Here is a 16,291-nt window from a genome sequence, read left to right on the forward strand (position 1 = left end):
AGCCGCACAACATATTTGATAACACAGGTTATAAAGTTATACATATATATAGTTATACAATATATATAAAAACTATAGTTTGTTGCATTTATTAAATAATAGAACGACAATAAAAAAAACTGTTGACATTTAACTGCTATTTTTACCTGTTACAAAATAGGAAAACACCAAACTCTTATGAATTGGAGAACAAAATACATGTGTGGGCCTAGTTTGGAATAAATTAGACACAGAACTCAGCTTTTTTTGCTCATCTCCAGCTTGGTACTTTTCAGCAGATGCTGTGAGCTTGCTCTGGAAATATCTTTCATCATTACATTTCTTATTGTTTGCTAATTCCTCGCCACATATCAATCATACATGTAAGACAGCATCGGTGGCAGTGAAAGCAAATAAATCTGTCCACGCAGAATTAAACTCTATTTTCCTCCCAGACTTTTCTTTTCTGGGATTTATCCATGATTAGTTTACAGAGGCCGGGGGTCGGAACTATAGATTAGCGACCTGCAGGGAAGAGCGCCGGGACGTAATAGGATGTGACGCATATTTTAGTTGCTGAAATATTAAAACCAAACGTGAGAGCAGGTCAGACTGGAGGGCGACACAGAAACTGCAGATCGGTACAAACCACCTGCAGCTTCTGCTCTGATCAAGAAGCTTAGGCGCTGATCTCTGATCAGCTGAGACCAGAGAAACTTGTTGTGTTCACTGTTTCCACTGTTGAGAAGCAGCCGGTCAGTCACTTAGAGGCTGCTACACGTGAACGAGCTCCGATCTCACTGTGTATCTCTGAGCGAGTGAGCGGGGCTCAGGGCGGGGGGCGGAGCCCCCGGCTCTGTGTGTGTGTCGGCTATCTGGGAGTGCGCACACACACACACACACACATTCATCCGCTCCTGGTATTTCATGATGGCCTGATACAATGATTATTCACTCACGTTCATCATATGAAAGAACTGATTCGTTAAGTTCACCGTTCGCGAAAAATATGCGCAACTTGCATAGCACTTTACAGGGAGCCACTGCAGAGGAGCTGAAGAGCCGCATGCGGCTCCGGAGCCGCAGGTTGCCGAACGCTGCTCTAGACGAACAACTGCACCTCTAGCCATCCCTCTGTCAAACTCCTGAAGTCTGCTGACGACACAACCCTGATTGGATTAATTTCCAATTGGGACGAGGACGCCTACAGAGAGGAAGTCCCTCTCACCATGTGCAACTCCCCAGTTAAAACAGAGGAGTCTTTCAGATTCCTGGGGACGATCATCGCACAGGACCAGAGGTGGACGGAGAACATCACCTCCACCATAAAGAAGGCCCAGCAGAGGATGTTCTTCCTGCGGCAACTTAAGAAATTCAACATGCCGCGGGAAAGTGATGGTTGAGTTTTATACAGCCATCATTGAGTCCATCGTCACCTCATTCATCACCGTCTGGTTTCGCTGCCTCCACTGCCAAGGACAAGGGCAGACTGTAGCGGATCATTCTGGCTCTCCTAGACCTGTTCCACTCCAGGACCAGTAAGAGAGCAGGCAAGATCGTTGCTGATCCTTCTCATCCTGCTCATCTCCTTTTCCACAGACTTCAATCCGGAAAAAGGTTCCGGGCCATCAGGACTAAAACCTCGCGCCATCTGAACAGATTTTTCCCCTTGGCAGTGGGGCTCACAAACAAGCCCCCTGCATCACACTGACTCTACATCATGACTCTGCCAAACCCTCCCCCCCCCCCCCCCCCCCCCTCTACATAATTTATACTTGATATATTAGTGGCACTATCACCAATCTCTTAGCACCGCACGTGCCCATATCTCTGGTACTGTATATATTTTGTTCCATTTTGTTCCATATTGTGTTTTATGTTGTTTTTATATTGTTGCTTTTATATTGTTGTTTCTAAATTGTTGTTTTATGTGTATATGTTGTTTTTATATTGTTGTTTTTATATTGTTGTTTTATGTTCAGTGCACCAATGAATTTCCTGTATGTGCAATCATACTTGGCAATAAAAGAATTCTGATCTGATTCTGATTCTGTTTATGTTTAGAGAGTTATATTTTAGTTGATGTTTGCAATTGCTTTTATGTTTTGATTAATCTCACCGTGCTGTGCATTTCTCATCCTCAGTCACTCATGTGGATGTGACACCTGCACTGCAGGATGCCCCAGGACAAATGCTGTGTCCTAATTGCTACCAGACTGTGGTCACCACCACGGAGCACAAAGCAGGCCACCTGACGTGGGCCGTCTGCTGCATCCTCACCATCTTTGGGTAAATTGATCGTTTTGATTAAAACTTGCTGAACATAGCTTCAATTGGATGATATCTTTTGGAAAACACAGGGAGAAATTTGTTATGAAATTGTGTCAACTCAGGATAATAAATAGTAAAGATACAAAAGATCCTGTTTTAGAAGTTATTGTTGTAGGGAGAAAATGGTTGTTAAGTCCTGACTCCCTTTGTTTTCCTCATAGATTCTATGCAGCTGCATCCCGTTCTGCATTGATTCCTGCAAAGATGTGGAGCATCGCTGTCTATCCTGCCACAGAGACATCTACTTATACAAGTGAATGTGAAACTATCCTGACTGTGAATAAGAGATGGACTCAGAACCTACTCATGCAGTGGCTTATTAGTGGTTTGACTTGCTCTACAACATTGATCTATTACCAATCAAAAATGGTCTTGTGCATTTTTGGCCAATTATTTGAACAACTGATACATGTCTTGTCTTTCATTACAGGCAGTAATGAAAGTCTTAAATGATACAAAAAAACTAGACACTGAGTTTTATACTAGTTATCTAATATCCAAACAGAAAACAAAGTCCCACCCACAATACAGAGACCAGTGAGTGAGCATTAAAGTATCTAATGTCACGTGCTTTCAGATAAACCATCTGAGAAAATAAAAGTGAAAGCTGCTCATGTCCTATAAAAGGGAGTGTGCAGAGCCACAAACTCAATGGAAAGGACTGAAGGGGAAACATTTATGATAATTTTTTTTATTGGGTAAGTTCTCCTCATGCTATTCTAACCTCAAGTGTAAGTGTTATTTCAGTGTAGTGCAATGATTAATATGTTTTAACGAACCCATAAATAATACTTTGTTTATGATGGTGATATATGTTCTGTCTGTTTATAAACCTCCTATTTAAGTAACCTTTCTGTCCATGGTCCTAAAACGGAAGCCAAACTAAAGTCAAAGAGATGCAAAACAGTAGCAGAACAGACAATTTTGAATATAATTACACAAAATTAATTTAAAGATACTATAATGACAAATGAGGTGCCAGATCCAAGATTCAGATGCTCGATAGGGTTACGATCATTTTTATTAGTTTGTTTTGATTTGGTTTGACCTGGGTCCCTGTCAGCGAGTGAGTGGGTGTCTTAACAAAGAAAAGGTCTGGACTTTGTTCAAGTCACATTGTTGACTTCAGACTGAGCCTGAAAAGGCAAGCCAAAGTGTTGCCTATAAAATCATCTTCTCCTCCTTGTTCCAGAGTCACTCTTTCCAGAGCCACATAAGCAAAGGTAAGGACTTCAATCTGTCTGTTACTACTATTGAACTGAATGGAATAACTTTTATTTTAGTTCAGTCATTTTTTGCCATGGATTTTTGTGAAGACCTTTGAAACCTTGTTTATAGAAGTGCTATACAAATAAAGTTATGATTAAAGTTATAACCTTTACTGTGACTGTCAAGCTAACGCTAATTTCTTTACTGCAGCCGGTGAATAAACAGCAAAACTCCATAGGTTCATTTTTTTTCACATAACAAAATGCAGTATTTGCTTTTGGTAATAAGTAGTTCAATAGGAATATTAGATTAGATTAAAATTAGATTTTTGTATTGTTGTATTAGCAGTAATGCTTGAAGGTTCAGAGTGTAGACTGTATTGACATCTAGTGGAGAACTTGCATTTTGCAGCTGAACACCCATTACCTCCCCTTTCGACATGAAAGAAAAGCGTGGCAGCCTTCAGTTACCACAGGTTCAAACTCAAAATGAGTTTAGTTTGTCCAGTCTAGGCTACTGTAAAAAAACATGGCATTCTCCGTAGAGAGGATCTGCTCCTTATGTAAATTTAAAGTATTGAAATTTAAAGGAACCATTCAAGGGTAAATACACAATAATTTGCATAATTACAGTAGTACCCTAGTGAAAACATCACTAGGATTATTTCATAATCAGTTTCTGCCAATAGATCCCTTTCACCATCATCTTACACACTGGACCTTTAAGTTACAATCTGATTGCATCTTCCTCCACTTGGCTTAATTCCTGCATTAACATGTAGTCTGACTCTTCTACTTTACAGCAATGGAAAAACGTAAGTCCTGTTACATTTTCAGCTTCATGTAATACAATCCTAATATCCTGAATAAACAAATGAAAAATCACATAAAGCATTCTCAATCATCACAGTTTGGTTCTTTTTAGGTCTCTTTTGGTTTCATCCATTTATGAGGATGTTTCATCCACTCTTAGAGCAGCCATGGAGGGAGGTGTCAGAGTGAGTACGATCAAACATTCAGTCAGTGTGTTTACATTGGGTCCTCAGTGTTTGACAAAAAAAGATCACAATTGCAATGTTGTGCAATCATTAATAAAAGTAATACAGCACTTTATTCTGATTGTTTATGATTTCCTGTAATTTACAGGAAGTACAAGGACAATCTTGAGTTTGTGAAATCTTACCAGCCTCAAAACAAACAAGTCAAACATCTCAGGATTCTCCTTTATGGACCAGTTGGTGCTGGAAAGTCGAGCTTCATCAACTCTGTTGACACCGTTTTAAAAGGCAGATCTGCTGGTCGAGCTGCGACAGATGCAATCTCTGGGAGCAGCTTCACCTCAAATGTATGAACAACAGGAAAGGATGAACTCCATTCAGGGCAACAAACCACAGGACTTAATTTTCAATAGTAGTTCACTGATGAAAATACAGAGAAACTTCTATTCATATTAAAATGTCAAAACAGAAGATTTTATATTGAATTTTTTGTACAAATGTTATATATTGTCTTTATGTTTCAGAGCTATCAATTCTAGTCAGCACAAATAAAATGAAATGAAACATTAAATCTTTCTAAATCTGACAACATTTAAATTTCAGGTTAATGTGTGAATTAGAGGCCCAGAGTTTTAAACTGTGGATGTTCATACAAATCACCTTTCTCCAGCCTCCACACACATTCCTGATTGGCCCACAGACGACTGCCAACTTATACTTTGATTCATTGATGTAAATAATTGCACCTTCTGCCTTACAGTACAAGACCTTCAACTTTCGCAAAAGTCCAGGGGCCACTTACTCTTTTGTGTTCAATGACATCATGGGCCTTGAGCAAGATTCTGACAGTGGAATCAATGTGAATGACCTCAAACTGGCCCTGAGAGGACACGTGAGAGAAGGTTACAAGGTACAACACTGTGAATTTTGACATTAATTAAAGTCTAATTTTAACCAAAAATACAATATTTATTTTATATTTATCATAGTTGTCTCATAAAACAAAGTGAATTGTTTTTTCATTTCTTTTTCAAAATCAAACTTTTATATAGGTGAACTTTGACATTAATTAAAGTCAAATTTTAACTGAAAAAAATTATTGTTTTATATTTATCTTAATTATCAAAATGATTACTAAAATTTGACAACGTGATGTGCACATTTTATGTCTCATAAAACAAAGTTAATTGTTCTTATAATTCTTTTTCAAATATTAAACTTTTCTACTGGCAATTTGCTGAGTGTGGGGCACATGGCAGCCACATGTACATCAGTTAAATCTTGTGAACAACGTCAGGAATGTGTGTCACATTAACAATATGAGCGTGCATGTGTAAATGTGCACGAGACAAACAAATGAGGTGAAACATAGAGAAACTTTCAGTTACATTAAACATGATCTGATTGTATTTGATTGATATATAGTTTGACCCTGACAAATTACTGATGAGGGGTGATGATGGCTACAACTCCGATCCCACTTTGGAAGACAAAGTTCACGTTCTGGTGTGTGTTGTTGCTGCGGACAAAATGTCTAGGTTAAGTGATGAGATGGTGAAGAAGATTAGAAAGGTCAGAGAGGCCGCCAGTGAACTGAGTGAGTGCATAACAATTGTTTCTCTGCGTGTACGGATAGTGTCACATTGGATTGTATGAGTCAAAATACCAGGATACAAATGTTTGAAATACTGATCAGGTTTCTATATCGACAGGAATTCCCCAACTGGCTATTATCACCAAAGTTGATGAAGACTGTCCCAAGGTTAAAAAGGACACAAGCAATATCTACAAGAGCATGTACCTGAAAGAGCAGGTACATTTTGGAGTTCGTACAATGTAATTTTTCAGCATATATGACATGTTTCTTCATCGCTGTATGATTACTGATCAACATAAATGTTGTTACTTTGACTTAGGTTGAACAATTCCAGCAGCTGCTGGGCATTCCACTGGACTGCATCTTCCTTGTGAAGAACTACAATGATGAAATTGAGTCAAATGACAAAATGACCCCTGCGATAGTGTGCGCACTGAAACAGATGATTTTGTATGGAGAAGACTACCTCAATAACCTGTAAACATGAGACAAAAACACAGTAGGCGATTCGTAGGCGAATGAGGAAACATTCAGCCAATGTTTACTGTCTTTTTCAAGCAGGCACGCTTGAAGCATGAAATATGGAATAAAAATGCATACAAATTAGTCTGTATATATTTTTTCTCATTGAGACTTTGCATTATAGCAGGACAATGCTCTGTCATTACGTCGTTAGCTTGGTGTGATGTCATCACGTGATCTGGTTAACAACTCAGCTGTTGTGATGGTGCCTTCACGTGCCGCCAGAAAGGAGTCCTTCAAAAGCTCTCGTCTTTATTGTTGAACTTATGTTCTCTCTGCTTATCAACCTTCTCTTTAAGTAAACTTTCTGTCCTTTGTCCTAAAACAGAAGCCACACTAAAGTCAAAGAAACGCAAAACAGTGGCAGAACAGACAATTTTGAATAGAAGTACACTACATATATTATAAGATATATATATATAAGATATTCATCTTAAGATATTATAATGACAAATGAGGTACCAGATCCAGATCCAACCTGGAAATTATTGATTAAGAGTTGTGATTATGAGTTTCAGATGCTCGATAGGGTTACGATCATTTTAATTAGTTTGGTTTGATTTGGTTTGACCTGGGTCCCTGCCGGCGAGTGAGTGGGTGTCTGAACAAAGAAAAGGTCTGGACTTTGTTCAGGTCACATTGTTGATTTAAGATTAATATTAAGATGCATTTATTAGTCCCAAACACATGCACAGACATGCAGAGGCACACTCATGCAGGTAGGGAAATTTAACCTCTGCTGGTGCAGAACACACAGAGCAGTGAGCGACCATGTACGGCGCCCGGGGAGCAGATGTTGGGAGAATAAGGTGCCTTGCTCAGGGGCACTAGACAGGGTAGGGAGAATCCTCTTGGATTTTTGGGCAGATCAATCCATGTTTGTCTTTTGTTGTCTCTCCGTGGAGTCGAACCAGAGACAAACCAGAGACGAACCAGAGACCTTTTCTGCCCATAGTCCAAGTTTCTGCCACTAGACCACCACCTCTCCCTGAGACTGACTGAGACTGAAAAAGAAAGTGAAAGTGTTGCCTATAAAATTATCTTCTCCTCCTACTTCCAGAGTCACTCTGTCCAGAGCCACATAAGCAAAGGTAAGGACTTCAGTCTGTCTTTTACTTCTATTGAACTAAATGGAATACCTTTTATTTGAGATCATACATTTTTTGCCATGGACTTTTGTGAAGCCCTTTGTAACCTTGTTTATAGAAGTGCTATACAAACAAAGTTATGATTCAAGTTTTTTTTTATGAATATGACTGTGACTTTCAAGCTAAAGCTAATTTCTTTACTTCATCAATAAACAGCAAAACCCCATGGGGTCATTTTTATCACATAACCAGTGTATTCGGCTGGTAATAAGTAGTTCAATAGGAATTTGACAAGAGGAACTCTTTCTCATATCAAATTACATTTTTTATTGTTGTATTAGCAGTTATGCTTATAGGTTCATGGTGTAGAATGTAGTGATATCTATTGGTGAACTTGCATGTTGCAGCTGAACACCTGTTACCTCCTCTTTCATCATGAAATAAAACCTGTGGCAGTCTTCAGTTACCACAGGTTCAAACTCATAAGGAGTTTAGTTTTTCCAGTCTGGGCTACTGTAAAAAACATGGCTGCCTCCGTTGAGATGACCTGCTCCTTAAGTAAATTTTAAGTATTTCAATTTAAAGGAACCATTCAAGGGTAAATACAGGTCCGGTTCTACGGGGGTGCATAAGCATGCATTGCACCCCCAAAAAAATTGTTTGCACCCTCAATTGAAAAAAAATAAAGATTTTTTTTTTTTATAAATATGATAAAAATAATAAAATACTTGCTCACAAAACAAATTGTAATGAAACTTGTGACTATTTCCATTAAATACCGTTGAGATATGAGCATCCGACATCACTCTGACTGTTCAACAAACTGACAAAATCACTCCGCATTTATGTATGGTGTTTTGTTTATATGTTGCTTGGCAACAGTCCGCTCAGTGGGAATTTATTTTTGTTGCCGGAAGCAATTTCATTCGTTTATATGATTAAATAAACAAACAAATCACAATCTATTGTCAATTATTATTATTAACAGTACATTTTACTAGTATATATTTTGCTTTATACTGTTGTATAAAGCAATATCACACTCGAGGGCGCAATGTTGTCGCTCTATATGATTGGCCGCCGGCCGGCATCGTGTGTCATGCCGGCGTCGTTTGCAAAATGCACGCACCCATAGTATATCTATAGCGCGCACGGTAGTGACGTTGAACTTCTTCGGCAGCAACAGTTATATATCCGTTGGATATCCATTTAGGAATGGATATCCGAAAATGGTTAAAAAAGAACACAGCAGAAGACATTAACCGGAGCAGGGAGGAGGATGGAGACAATGTGGGTCACGCGGCAGCCGGAACAGTTGACGTTACTTTGGCTTCTGTCAACGTCAGCTCTATAACCGTTGTGGAGGCTAGCACTAGCAACGCCAGCTCAATCCTGCCCGACTCGCTGCCTTTGCCTGCGCCGCCCTCACTCCCGGACAAGCAGCCTTCGGCTTCGACACTGCCACCCGTTGGCGGCCCGCAAGTGCCAGGGGATCTCGGATCAACACAGCCTACCCAGGTATTTCTTAAAACATATCCGACTCGCCTGTACAGTGGGGTAAAGCGGTCCTTTTGCAGCTCGTGGTTTGCTGCTAGAGAATGGCTAGAGTATTCGTGTGAGAAAGATTCAATTTTCTGCTATGCCTGCAGAAACTTTGGGTCAAATAAAAACAGCACCGATGCTTTCACCATGACTGGCTACAACAACTGGCGCCATGCTCTTGTACGTGGAAAGGGGCTGGGAAGGCACGAGTCCAGCAAAGAGCACATGAAGTCAGTGGCATTGTGGAAGGAGAGGCGTACAAGGAGTGTGACTGGTACAGAGATCTCCACACTTGTAAATACAGCACAACTGGAGAGGAACCGCACCTATGTAGCAGCTATTGTTGACATCATTCAATTTATAGCTTTAAACCAGCTGCCTTTTCGTGGCTCAGATGATGCTTTGGATGCAAGAGGTGAGGTGGGCAGTGGCATTTTTCTTGCATTGATGGACTACACCCTTAAAAAGGACAAGGACCTTGCTAGGATTTTTAGCACCATCCCTGCGAATGCCACATACACATCACATCACATCCAAAATGAAATTATTGAAATCATGAGAACAATCATCACAGAGGAAATAGTGAAAGATATAGGAGAGGCTTGGTACACATTAAAGGTTGATGGCACCAAAGATCCCACTGGCTGCGAAAATATATCCATAGTGCTTCGCTACGTGGACACAAGCAACACTGTAAGGGAGCGACTTGTCTCAATGGCCACTACCAAACAATGTGATGCCAAGTCTCTGACTCAGCTGGTTTTGGCACAGTTGAGAGACATTGGGCTAAATACAGCGAAGGTGCTCAGTCAGTGTTACGATGGGGCAAGTGTCATGTCTGGAGTACACGGAGGGATGCAGAAAATCGTGCAGGAAGAATTGCAGAGAGAGGTGCCATACGTACACTGCTTTAATCATCAGTTGCATTTGGTTGTGGTGCACGCCATGTCTTCTGATTTCGCACTGGAAAACTTTTTCAGTGTATGCACCTCACTCTACAAGTACTTCAAGAAACCTACAGTGGCTGCAGTGTACACGGGCGAGAAGTTGAAGAGGTTGCTTGAGCAACGGTGGACAGGCCACCTGGCCACAGTGACGGTGATCCTGAAATCAATTGATAACATTGTCCACTTGCTTCGTGGGATCGAAGGCTCCCAAACCAGTGCAGCAGAGGTGCGAATGGAGGCCACAGGGCTTTTGAAGGCCATTACCCAGCCCAGCTTCCTGTTCATTGCCTGCATGACGCATCAAATATTGAGTTTGCTTGATCCTCCCAACACTGCACTCCAAGCCAAATCCACAGACCTCTACACTGGTGTCAGACTGGTCCAAAGTGCCTTGGCGTGTGTTGAGAAGCTGAGATGTGATACTCAGTTTGACACATTTTGGGAGAAATTCTCTCAAGACAGACAGACCTCAGAACCTCCTGCAGCAGCACCCCCACAGAAACGACCAAGAAATTTGAGCCACTTGAGTGACTATGTGGTGGACACCACAGTTGGTCACCGTCAAAAGGAAGCGGAAGAGAGGACTGGGTGTAAAAGACTGTATTTCAGTACATTGGATGCTGTAGTGGGAGAGATTAAAGCAAGATTCAGCATAAGAAACAGCCAACTGGTGCAGGCCCTCTGCACCTTACACCCAGGGAGTGAAGATTTCCTGAACACAAACAAAGTGAGACCACTGCTTGACCTAACAGGCACAGAGATGAAGGAAGCTGAGTTTGCTGTAGCACAGCAGTTTCTGCAGGACGAAATGGCCAAATCAAATGAAAACTGGACTACACAGGACATTTTGATACGATACTGTGAGCCTCTAGCAGCCATGCCTACTGTGCTAAAAACACTCAAGCTGAGCCTTACCTTCGGTGCATCAACTGCAACATGTGAAAATTCATTTTCAACTCTCAAAAATGTGTTCAGTGAACACAGAAGGAGCATGCTCCACAAAAGAAAAGCCTGTCTCATCCAGATTGCTGTGGAGAAGGACCTCACCAAGAAGTTAACTGGAGAGTGGAAAGAGACGCTGCTAAGAAGATTCAGCACAGCTTCAAGGAGGCTGCAGCTCTTCTGAGGGTAAGAAATATTTTTTGTAATCACATTTCAGATTTTATTGTATCAAGTATTATGTTTATTTTAACATGATTATGTATCCTACACTGCTATAGTTGTTGGGTAATGTTAGTCATTTTATTCTACTGAGGGGGGAATACCTCGTTTGTATTAAATATAATAATGTACAATTTGTTATGTACATAGTTTAACCTTTGACTTTTGACTGTCCAACAAGGATCCTGTGCCCCCTGGTGGATCAAGTGTGCCCCTGTCTTGGAACCTGGGACAGTTTGAGAAAATGGCTGCTGACAGCCTGATGTCTACATACTGGTAGTTGTTACAATTTGAATGACATTGTAAAATTATTTGTTCATATATGTCAACAACAGCTTCTTTTATTAATGTATTAAATGTATTATGTTCATAAGAACCCATATTTCTTTTTATTGTATTTATTTACTGTTATGTTAACTTTAAGAATTATACTGATTACTTTTTGGACAAAGTTCAAAATCTGAAAGTGTTCTTTCCTTGTTCAGCTAAAATCTGTTTTATTTTTAAGTGGCAATGTAAAATTATTTGTTATGTCAAATATCCTGCCCCAATTTATAAAAAATAAACGTTATTTTTGAATTGCAGTCACATGTTTTTTTTTTTGTGTAGAATTCTGTTCTTTTTTACAACTCACACATCACACATATCAAAAACCTATCTCATATTCAAAGCTATCTAAGATATCAATAAGCAAATGTTGCAGCTGAAATGTTCTCCACATCACAAGACATGATATGATACCATCTTTTAAGCACAGTAATTGTTTGTTGTCTCAACATGTCAGTAGAACTACACAGAAGTGCTTGTCTATGGTAGAAAGGCCTGTGTGTAAAAAAGCGAAGTCTGAACTGAAGCTGGGTAGCTGGTTTGTATAGTACTGGTGCACCCCCTGTAATCTCAGATGCACCCCAAGGCATTCTGTTCTGGAACCGGGCCTGGGTAAATACACAATCATTTGCATAATTTAGATGAAACACACTGGTGTAAACATCACTAGGATTACTTTATAATCAGTTTCTGCCAATAGATCCCTTTCACCATCATCTTACACACTGGACCTTTAAGTAAACAATCTGAATTCATCTTCCTCCACTATGCTGAATTCCTGCATTAAAATCTAGTCTGAATGTCCTACTTTACAGCAATGGGATCAAGTGAGTCTAAAGCTACTCCCGCACGTTCTGAGGAGCCACGGAGGGTGGTGTCACCACCTCCTTCACCTCCTCCACCACTCTTACAGCAGCCATGGAGGGAGGTGTCAAAGTGAGTATGATCCAACATTCAGTCAGTGTGTTTCCATTGTCTCCTCAGTGTTTGTGCTTCTGCTGCTCAGAACATGGTGTTGAACAACTCACTTTTGTTTGTGTGACAGAAAATCACTATTGCAATATTGTGCAATCATTAATAAAACTAATACAGCACTTTATTCAGATTGTTTAAAGTTTTCTGTAATTTACAGGAAGTACAAGGAAAATCTTGAGTTTGTGAAATCTTACCAGCCTGAAAACGAACAGGTCAAACAACTCAGGATTCTCCTTTATGGACCAATTGGTGCTGGAAAGTCGAGCTTCATCAACTCTGTCGTCAGCGTTTTAAAAGACAGACCTGCTGGTCGAGCTCAGACAGATGCAATCTCTGGGAAAAGCTTCACCAGACAGGTATGAACAACAGGAAAGGATAAAACTCCATTGAGGGCAACAAACCACAGGAATTCATTTTTAATAGTAGTTCACTGATGAAAATACAGAGAAACTTCTACCAATATTAAAATGTCAAAACAGCAGCTTTCTATCAAATGGTTTGTTAAATTGTTGTCTGTATATTTAATAGCATTAGATTCTAGTCACCACAAGCTAAATGAAATGAAACATCAAATCTTTCTAAATCTGTCTGTTGATCATCTGAGTACTTATTGTTAACCTCTTATAGCTTTGTAACCATTTAAATTGTCAGGTTAATGTGTGAACTAGAGGCCCAGAGTTTTAATCTGTGGATGTTCATACAAATCACCTTTCTCCAGCCTCCCCACACATTACTGATCGGCCCACAGACAACTGCTGATATTTACTTTGATTCATTGATGTAAATTATTGCACCTTCTGCCTTACAGTACAAGACCTTCAAATTTCGCAAAGGTCCAGGGGTCACTTACTCTTTTGTTTTCAATGACATCATGGGCCTTGAGCAAGGATCTGACACTGGAGTCTGTGAAGGAGACCTCAAACTGGCCCTGAGAGGACACGTGAGAGAAGGTTACAAGGTACAACACTGTGAATTTTGACATTAATTAAAGTCTAATTTTAACCAAAAATACAATATTTATTTTATATTTATCATAGTTAGCGAAATTATTATTGAAATTTGACAAACGTGATGAGTACATTTCCTGTCTCATAAAACAATGAGAATTGTTTTTTCATTTCTTTTTCAAATATCAAACTTTTATATAGGTAAATTGCTGAGTTTGGGGTACATGGCCGCCACATGTACATCAGTTAAATAATGTGAACAACTTCAGGAATGTGTGTCACATTAACAATATGAGCGTGCAGGTGTAAATGTGCACGAGACAAACAAATGAGGTGAAACACAGAAAAACTTTTAAGTAACACTTAATAGTGTCTGATTGTATTTGATTGATTTCTAGTTTGACCCTGACCAAGAACTGAAGGAGGGTGATTATGGCTACAACTCCGATCCCAGTTTGGAAGACAAAGTTCACGTTCTGGTGGGTGTTGTTGCTGCGGATGCAGTGTCTAGGTTAAGTGCTGAGATGGTGAAGAAGATAAGAGATGTCAGACTGGCAGCCAGTGCACTGAGTGAGTGCACAACTATTGTTTCTCTGCTTGGACTAACAGTGTCACATTGGATTGTATGAGTCAGAATACCAGGACACAAATGTTTGAAATACTGATCAGGTTTCTTTATCGACAGATATTCCCCAAATGGTTATTATCACCAAAGTTGATAACGCCTGTCCCGAGGTTAAAAAGGAGACATGCGATATCTATAGGAGCAAGTACCTGAAGGAAAAGGTACATTTTTGAGTTTTTGTACAATGTCATTTTTCTGCATATATGTCATGTTTGTTCATCGCTGTAAGATTACTGATCCACATAAATGTTGTTATTTTGACTTAGGTTGAACAATTCCACCAGCTGCTGGGCATTCCAGAGAACTGCATCTTCCTTCTGAAGAACTACAGTCATGAAACTGAGTCAAATGACAAAGTGAACGCTGCGATAGTGTGCGCACTCAAACAGATGCTTCACTACGGAGACGACTACCTCAACGACCTGGAAACATGAATACCCCTGAGGCAAATACACAGTAGGCCATTTGTCGGGGAATGAGGAAATATTCAGCCAATTTTTACTGTCTTTGTGAAGCAAGCAAGCTTGAATCATGAAATATGGAATAAAAATGCACAAAAATTAAGTCCTAAACTCTTTATATAATTTCTGTCATTGAGACTTTGCACAATAGCAGGACAATGCTCTGTCATTACTTTGTTAGCTTGGTGTGATGTCATCACGTGATCTGGTCAACAACTCAGCTGTTGTGATGGTGCCTTCACGTGCCGCCCGGAAGAAGTGATTCAAAAGCTCATGATCTTATTGTTGAATCACAGTATTTAATACATCACCTGCTCTAACAAATTAATTCTACATTCCTTGCTTGGTATTATGTATAATATATAATATTTATATTTATATAGCAATCCTGCGCTTTACCTCTCTGGGTTCTCTTTGTATTCTTTTTCAGTTTGACCAATATTGTGATGATTCATTAAATGTTCCCAATCTGAATCACACAGTATTAAACACTATATGGCCCAGCTGGAAGTCTAAGTAGAGTCCTCACAAAGTAAAGCTGAAAAACAGAGCGCTCATCACGATACAGACGACAATCCCCTGTTAAATTACAGTGGTTGTGCAGCCTCTGCTGGTCTTGTTGAGTCAGTGCAGTGAGGAATACCAATGGAAATTATCTCAACCAAACGAAATGATCCAAACAGTAAAACATAAAGCAAAAGCATGTGTTTAAATACGAGAACAAAACAAATACATAAACACAACAGAACATCTAATGTGTGCGTAGTGTGTAATGAGTTGGATCATACACAGCAGTTCAGAAGATGGTCTTGAAAAGGGACACCGTATAATTTTTTTTTTCTTAATTTCAATTGTTAATTAATTGTTTGTCTTTTAAACAAAGGACTTAAAACTCTTGTAAGCTAGCTTTCGCACTTATTGCAGCATTGCAGATTTACACTGTTGTTATTTTATATTGTTTTCATATCATTTGCTTTGGAAAAAAGAAAAGTTAAAATTTTTCTTTTCTGGTGCTAGTTTTATTTTAAGAGGATAATTTGCAAGGCAACAAAGTGAAATCAAAACTGTCTTTGTGAGGTTTCAGCGCAATTTCACAGAGTTTTGTTTTTGTCAAGGCTAACTGGTTTTAAATGAGACATTATGACGTGGAAAATAAAAGGTCAAGCATTGAAAGAATTGGGACTCCTGGTTTCAGTCCAACTATGTTACATGCAGAAACTACTTGAGGTGATGTTGAAGTAATACAAAATGATTAATAACAACTTTGCAATAATTAACTTTTTGATTTGGTTTGGTTATATTTCAGTTAACTGTCATAACCATGAAACTCACGATTTGGATCTTCCTGTGTCCACCACCAGGCAGTGCTATATCCTTGGTGCAGGCAGAGACTGTACATAGGTTTTTCAGGTTGTGGAAAAAGAAAATGAAAGTGTTAGTTCCCAGTGTATACAAGGAAACATGTTACTTTCTATTCTTAGCTCATGCTTTAAGCGATGAGACCTCGATCTTTCTTGACAAAGTGTTTCCTATTAAAGCAACTTCTCCTGTTATTGTTTGAAGAGTCTCTCCCTCATGAGGCT

The 16,291-nt window shown here is 39.5% G+C and overlaps 2 protein-coding genes and 1 long non-coding RNA gene across 3 annotated transcripts in view; all 3 read left to right on the top strand.

Moving 5' to 3' along the window:
- LOC128457963 (uncharacterized) overlaps positions 1-15,884 on the top strand; it is a 34,253-nt gene extending 18,369 nt beyond the window's left edge. Inside the window, exons 3-13 of the mRNA XM_053442531.1 lie at positions 4,665-4,863; positions 5,277-5,426; positions 5,942-6,113; positions 6,229-6,329; positions 7,696-7,726; positions 12,516-12,636; positions 12,833-13,031; positions 13,484-13,633; positions 14,021-14,192; positions 14,308-14,408; positions 14,514-15,884. Coding sequence (XP_053298506.1) covers positions 4,665-4,863; positions 5,277-5,426; positions 5,942-6,113; positions 6,229-6,329; positions 7,696-7,726; positions 12,516-12,636; positions 12,833-13,031; positions 13,484-13,633; positions 14,021-14,192; positions 14,308-14,408; positions 14,514-14,681 — 1,564 coding nt within the window. The 3' untranslated portion in view covers positions 14,682-15,884. The remainder of the gene's footprint in view (positions 1-4,664; positions 4,864-5,276; positions 5,427-5,941; positions 6,114-6,228; positions 6,330-7,695; positions 7,727-12,515; positions 12,637-12,832; positions 13,032-13,483; positions 13,634-14,020; positions 14,193-14,307; positions 14,409-14,513) is intronic.
- On the top strand, positions 2,884-4,334 carry LOC128457978 (uncharacterized). The gene is made up of 3 exons (XR_008341974.1): positions 2,884-3,008; positions 3,503-3,533; positions 4,208-4,334. It is a non-coding gene; the product is annotated as an uncharacterized LOC128457978 (long non-coding RNA).
- Positions 8,403-12,270, top strand: LOC128457962 (uncharacterized). The gene is made up of 2 exons (XM_053442530.1): positions 8,403-11,340; positions 11,555-12,270. Exon 1 carries the CDS (start codon positions 8,939-8,941, stop codon positions 11,336-11,338), a length of 2,400 nt encoding a protein of 799 aa, XP_053298505.1. The 5' UTR covers positions 8,403-8,938; the 3' UTR covers positions 11,339-11,340; positions 11,555-12,270.
- Positions 15,885-16,291: the final 407 nt, after the last annotated feature.

This window comes from Pleuronectes platessa, chromosome 16, assembly GCF_947347685.1.
Source record: "Pleuronectes platessa chromosome 16, fPlePla1.1, whole genome shotgun sequence".
In the NCBI taxonomy this organism is placed as follows: domain Eukaryota; kingdom Metazoa; phylum Chordata; class Actinopteri; order Pleuronectiformes; family Pleuronectidae; genus Pleuronectes; species Pleuronectes platessa.